The sequence below is a fragment of the Cebus imitator genome, unplaced genomic scaffold (assembly GCF_001604975.1).
Source record: "Cebus imitator isolate Cc_AM_T3 unplaced genomic scaffold, Cebus_imitator-1.0 Scaffold228, whole genome shotgun sequence".
Lineage (NCBI taxonomy): Eukaryota > Metazoa > Chordata > Mammalia > Primates > Cebidae > Cebus > Cebus imitator.
Window position 1 is genome coordinate 2,454,407 of NW_016107543.1, and position 6,959 is coordinate 2,461,365.

At 43.5% G+C, this 6,959-nt stretch overlaps 1 protein-coding gene across 1 annotated transcript in view; it reads left to right on the forward strand.

Moving 5' to 3' along the window:
* The window catches only part of CDK12 (cyclin dependent kinase 12), an 84,724-nt gene that overhangs the window by 39,545 nt on the left and 38,220 nt on the right, over nucleotides 1–6,959 (forward strand). The window contains exons 4-5 of the mRNA XM_017497180.2: nucleotides 1,243–1,432; nucleotides 6,017–6,206. Of these exons, the coding sequence (XP_017352669.1) occupies nucleotides 1,243–1,432; nucleotides 6,017–6,206 (380 nt within the window). The remainder of the gene's footprint in view (nucleotides 1–1,242; nucleotides 1,433–6,016; nucleotides 6,207–6,959) is intronic.

Genomic DNA, 6,959 nt, shown 5'->3' on the forward strand with positions numbered 1-6,959 from the left:
AGGTGGAGGTTGCAGTGAGCCGAGATCGCGCCATTGCACTCCAGCCTGCAGAACAAGAGTGAAACTCCGTCTCAAAAAAATAAATAAATAAAAATAAAAATAAAAATAAAAAATTAGCTACTCTACTAAAAATATAAAATTAGGCCAGGGTAGAGTGGCTCATGTCTGTAATCCCAGCATTTTGGGAGGCTTAGGTGGGCGGATCACCTGAGGTTGGGAGTTAGAGACCAACCTGACAAATATGAAGAAATGCTGTCTCTAAAAAATAAATAAATAAATAAATAAAAATTAGCTGGGCATGGTAGTGCACATCTGTAATCCCAGCTACTTGGAACCCTCTGGCAGGAGAATCTCTTGAATCCAGGAGGCGGAGGGAGACTCCATCTCAAAAAAATAAAAATAAGGCCGGGTGTGGTAGCTCATGCCTGTAATCCCAGCACTTTGGGAGGCTGAGGCAGGTGGATCACGAGGTCAGGAGTTCACGACCAGCCTGGCCAAGATGCTGAAAACCTATCTTTACTAAAACTATAAAAATTAGCTGTGAGCAGTGGCGGGCGCCTGGGAGGCTGAGGCAGGAGAATTGCTTGAACCTGGGCAGTAGAGGTTGCAGTGAGCCACGATAGTGCCACTGCATGCCAGCCTGGGCCACAGAGCAAGACTCTGTCTCTAAATAAATAAATAAATAAATAATAAATAAAATAAAAATAACTGGAAAACCTACCTGAATATTGAATTAAAAGTTATTTCCATGTCTTGAGAAAAAATTAAAGACGAGAAAGGGAATATAGAGTTTTTTTGTTTTGTTTTGTTTTGTTGTTTTTGTTTTTGAGAAGGAGTCTTACTTTGTTGCCCAGGGTAGAGTGCCATGGCTGGATCTTGGCTCGCCACAGCCTCTGCCTCCCCGGTTCAGGTGATTCTTTTTTTCTTAGCCTCCAGAGTAGCTGGGATTACAGACATCCACCACCATGCACGGCTAATTTTTGTATTTTAGTAGAGACGTGGTTTTACTACATTGGCTAGGCTGGTCTCGAACTCCTGACCTTAATAAGCCACTCGCCTTGGCCTCCGAAAGTGCTGGGATTACAGGTGTGAGCCACTGCACCTGGCCTAGAGTTTACTTTTTAAAGGTGTAAAAGTATCTTATATGTAAGCATTAAAGTAGGCATTAAGTTTGTCTTCTAGAGCAAGGGCATATATTGTTAGTTCACAATAGTGGCCAAAAATGCTCATTGATAATAAAAGTTTATATTTGTTTTGGCAGGAGAACTAGTGGCTCTGAAGAAGGTGAGATTAGACAATGAGAAAGAGGGCTTCCCAATCACAGCCATTCGTGAAATCAAAATCCTTCGTCAGTTAATTCACCGAAGTGTTGTTAACATGAAGGAAATTGTCACAGATAAACAAGATGCACTGGATTTCAAGAAGGACAAAGGTACTAGCAAAGACATACATTTTTACCAGGTAGACTGTTCCTTTCTTTCCTTTTTTTTTGAGACAGAGTCTTGCTCTGTCGCCTAGGCTGGAGTGCAGTGGCACAATCGTGGCCCACTGCAACCTCTGCCTTCCATGTTCAAGCAATTCTCCTTCCTTAGTCTCCTGAGTAGCTGGGATTACAGGCATGTGCTACCACATTCAGCTAATGTTTTTGTAGTTTTAGTAGAGATGGCATTTCACCATGTTGGTCAGGCTGGTCTGGAACTCCTGACTTGGTGATGATCCTCCTGCCTTGGCCTCCGAAAGTTTTTTTCCTTCTTATTTGTCTCTTCATTTTGAGACAGAGTCTTGCACCGTCACCCAGGCTGGAGTGCAGTCGTGTGATGTCAGCTCACTGCAACTTCTCCCTTCCAGGTTTAAGTGATTCTCGTGCCTCAGCCCTTCAAGTAGCTGGAATTACAGGCATGTGCCAACATGCCTGGCTAATTTTTGTATATATAGTAGAGCGGGGGGTTTTGCCATGTTAGCCAGGCTGGTCTCAAACTCCTGACCTAGAGTGCTCCTCCCGCCTCAGCACCCCGAAGTGCTGGGATTACAAGTGTGAGCCACCATGCCTGGCCTCATATATATTTTTTTAATTATAAAATAATAAGTCCATGAATGGATATGATGCATGCATGCCTTTCATGGAAAAATTGAAAATATGGAGGAAGAAGAAAAAGAAGATGGTAGTAATTTCTCTGTCACTTCTTTCCAATATACTACCGTCCATGGAAAACCACTAAAGTATTAATATTAACATTTTGGTATATTTGCTTTTAGTCCTTTTTTTTTTTGAGACAGGGTTCTCACTGTCTCACCCAGGCTGGAGTACAGTGGCTCAGTCTCAGCTCACTGTAACCTCCGCCTCCCAGGTTCAAGTGATTCTCCTGCCTTGGCCTCCCAGGTAGCTGGGATTACAGGCACACGTGACCACGCCTGGCTAAATTTTGTAATTTTAGTAGAAATCCCTCTCTAGTAAAAATGTGAAAATTTGCTGGGCATGGTGCTGGGCGCCTTTGATCCCAGCTACTGGGAAGGCTGAGGCAGGAGAATTGCTTGAACCTGGGAGGTAGAGGTTGCCGTGAGCCGAGATTGTGCCGCTGCACTCCAGCCCAGGGAACAGAGCCCATCTCAAAAAAAAAAAAAAAAAAAAAAAAATTATCATCTGAATAGGTTAAGCATATTATTATTATTTTGTATTTTAATTTAATTTTTTGAGACAGGTTCTCACTGTGTGCCCAGGCTGGAGTACAGTGGTGACCACAGCTCATTGCATCCTCAACCTCCAGTTTCAAGCGATCCTCCATGCCTCAGCCAGCCTCCTGTTTAGTTGGGATAACAGGCATGCACTACCACACACAGCTGATTTTTCTATTTTTAGTAGAAATGAGATCTCTTATGTTGCCCAGACTGGTCTCTAACTGCTGAGCTCAAGCAGTCTGCTCGCCTTGGCCTCCTAAAGTGCTGGAATTACAGATTTGAGCCACCACACCCAGCCAATGTCATTTTAGATTATATTTGTTATATTTTTAGTTTTTTCCATGTTACTGGTTTTATTTACTTTGTCTCTCCCTCTCTCTTTTTTTTTTTTTTTTTTCTCTGTTGCCCAGGCAGAAGTGCAGGGGCCTGATCTTGGCTCACTGTAACATCTGCTTCCCGGGCTAATGCAATTCTCCTGCCTCAGCCTCCTGAGTAGTTGAGACTAGAGGACTATACCACCATGCCTGGTTAACTTAATTTTTTTTTCTCCTGTAGAGGCAGTGTCTTGCTGTGTTACCCAGGCTGGAGTGCAGTGATAAGATCACAGCTCACTGTAACTTTGCACTCCTGGGTTCAAATGATCCTCCTGCCTCAGCCTCCCAAGTAGCTAGACTAGACACCACTCCTAGCTAGCTTTTAAAAATTTTGGGTAGAGACAGGATCTTTCCATGTTGCCCAGCCTGGTCTTGAACTTCAGGCATCAAGCAGTCCTCCTGCTTTGGTCTACTAAATTGCTGGGATTATAGGCATGAGCCAACATACCTGGTCTCTTTTGAGGTGTCCTTTGCTTACGTATCTTTTGCATTTCTAGTGCTTTTCTTATTAATTTGAGGTCTTAGCTAAATCTCTCCAAGATACTTCTTTTCTAAATTTTTTGTCGATAGAATTTTGCTTTCTTACCCAAGCTAGAGTACATTGGATTGGTGCAGTCACAGCTTACTGTAGCCTCGAACTCCTGGGCTCAAAGATTCTCAGCTACTGGGAAGGCTCAGCCTCCCAAGTAGCTGGGACTATAGCCATCCACCATCTCATCTAGCTAATTTTTTTTTTTTTTTTTCCCTTTGGGACAGAATTTCGCTCTTGTTACCCAGGCTGGAGTACAATGGCACAATCTCGGCTCACCGCAACCTCCGCCTCCTGGGTTCAGGCAATTCTCCTGCCTCAGCCTCCTGAGTAGCTGGGATTACAGGCACACGCCACCATGCCCAGCTAATGTTTTGTATTTTTAGTAGAGACGGGGTTTCGCCGTGTTGACCAGGATGGTCTTGATCTCTTGACCTTGTGATCCACCCGTCTCGGCCTTCCAAAGTGCTGGGATTACAGGCTTGAGCCATTGCGCCCGGCCTCACCTAGCTAATTTTTAAATTTTTTTGTGGAGATAGTGTCTCACTATTTTGCCCAGTCTGGTTTTTAAAACTCAGGCAGTCTTCTCACCTCATTCTCCCAAAATGCGGGGATTATAGGTATGAGCCACTGCACACAGCCCTAAATTTAACAGATTGAATTCATTGATTCGTTTTTCTCGCAATTCATAAGTACTATGATTTTCTTTCTTTTTTTTGAGACGGAGTCTCACTGTTTTTTCCCTGGCTGGAGTGCAGTGCTGCGATCTTGGCTTACTACAGCCTCTACCTCCTGGGTTCAAGTGATTCTCCTGCCTGAGACTTCTGAGTAGCTGGTATTACAGGCACCTGCCACCACGCATGCCTGGCTAATTTTTGTATTTTTAGTAGAGATGGGGTTTCACCTGTTGGCCAGGCTGGTCTCAAACGCCTCACCTCGGGTGATTTGTGTGCCTTGGCCTCCCAAAGTGCTGAGATTACAAGCATGAGCCACCATGTCCAGCTATGAATTTCACTAGTAATTTATGACACATTTGTTGTACTATCCCTGGGTTAGTGAGTCCCTTTAACTTGTATAAAACCCTTTACAAAACTGCTCATGAATAATATGTAATAAATGGGCATGGTTGTGTTAGAAATACAACTTCACTTATAGCAACAAGCAGCTGGCTGGCTCTGGTCTAAGGTCTGTAATTTGGTAACTGACAGGTCATTAAAGTCTAATAAGACAGGCTGAGCACAGTGGTTTATGCCTCTAACCTCAGCACTTTGGGATATCCGGGTGGAAGGATTGCCTGAGCCCAAGAGTTAGAGACCAGCCTGGGGACCATAGCAAGATCCTGTCTCTACCAAAAATGAAAAACATTAACTGGGCGTGGTGGCATGTGCCTGTAGTCCCAGATACTTGAGAGGCTGAGGTGGAAGGTTCGGTTGAGCCCAGGAGTTTGAGGCTGCAGTGAGCTGTGATCATGCTACTGCACTCTAGCCTGTGCAACGGAATAAGACCCTGTCTCAAAAAAAAGAAAGAAAAAAGCCTGGGTGCAGTGGCTTAAGCTTGTAATCCCAGCACTTTGGGAAGCTAAGGTGGGCAGATCACCTGAGGTCAGGAGTTTGAGACCAGCCTAACCAACATGGTGAAAACGTATCTACTAAAAATAGAAAAACTAGCTTGGTGTGGTGGCACATGCCTGTAATCCCAGCTACTTGGGAAGCTGAGGCAGGAGAATCACTTGAACCAGGAGGTGGAGGTTTCAGTGAGCCGAGATTGTGCCACTGTTCTCTAGCCTGGATGGTAGAGTTAGAGTCTGTCTCAAAAAAAAAAAAAAAAAAAAAGCAAGGAAAAAAAGTCTAGTAATGCAGCCTAATCAGGGCAGTTGCCCCCTGAAGAGGTGAGTAGTCCATGCAGTAGTACTAGACTAGGAATCAGAAGATTAATTCGCTTTTTTTTTTTTGAGAATGAGTCTTGCTTTGTTGCCCAGGCTACAATGCAGTGGTGCCATCTCAGCTCACTGCAACCTCTGGCTCTTAGGTTCAGGTGATACTCCCGCCTCAGCCTCCCAAGTAGGTAGGATTACAGGCTCATGCCACCATGCCTGCCTAATTTTTGTATCTTTTTTTAGTCGAGATGGGAGTTTCACCATGTTGAGCAGGCTGGTCTTGAACTCTTGACCTCAAGTGATCCGCCCTCCTTGGCCTCCCAAAGTGCTAGGATTACCAGCCACAGAAGATTAGTTCAAATATTAGCTCTGTTATTTATTACTAGGAAGGACTAATTCTTCAACTACTCTTAGTTTCACTTTCTTCATCTATAAAATTTAAGGGTTTTTTTCTAGAGAGTCTGCAGTCAACTCCAAAATTGTAATAGGACTTGACACATTGTTTTTCAGCATTCTTTTTTTTTTTTTTGCTTGTTTTTAATTTTTTTTCATCTTATGTAGGTGCCTTTTACCTTGTATTTGAGTATATGGACCATGACTTAATGGGACTGCTAGAATCTGGTTTGGTGCACTTTTCTGAGGACCATATCAAGTCGTTCATGAAACAGCTGATGGAAGGATTGGATTACTGTCACAAAAAGAATTTCCTGCATCGGGATATTAAGTGTTCTAACATTTTGCTGAATAACAGGTAACATAGTAACCAAATAAGGTTACACTCTTTTCTGTTCTCCTCTGACCCTTTTCAGTTTCAAATTGTTAATTGGTATTATAATTAGACCTAATATTGCAGTATTCACACACACATTGGGTTTTCAGTGTTATTCCATTCCCTGTGTTCAGTGTGGGAGAAACATGCCTGCTTCTTTAGCATTTCTCAGTTGCCAGCTTTCTGAGTAAACATTGGTGTGCAGTTGGTGATTGACCTATCCTGCCCAGTACTTACTCCTAGGTTTTAATAGTGTAAACAAGCAGGAATCTGGTGATGAACAGGTGTTAATTCATCAGAAGCTTTGATCATCTGCTTTCTTTTCTGTTTGCTTGCCTGTACTGCATTGGTAATATCAGATGTATTATGCACACTAGTTTTTCTTAATAGTCCTACTTGCTGAGTGGTAAAGAACAAGTCTGGTACCATTTAAATTAGTGAAGTTTTGGTTGGGCATGGTGGCTCAGGCCTGTAATCCCAGCACTTTGGGAGGCCGAGGCAGGCAGATCATCTGAGATCGGAAGTTTGAGATCAGCCTGATCAATGTGGAGAAACGCTGTCTCTACTAAAAATACAAAATTATCCAGGCATGGTGTGCATGCCTGTAATCCCAACTACTATGGAGGCTGAGGCAAGAGAATCGGTTGAACCCTGGAGCCGGATGTTGCAGTGAGCCAAGATTGCGCCATTGCACTCCGGCCTGGGCAACAAAAGCGAGACTCTGTCTCAAAAAAA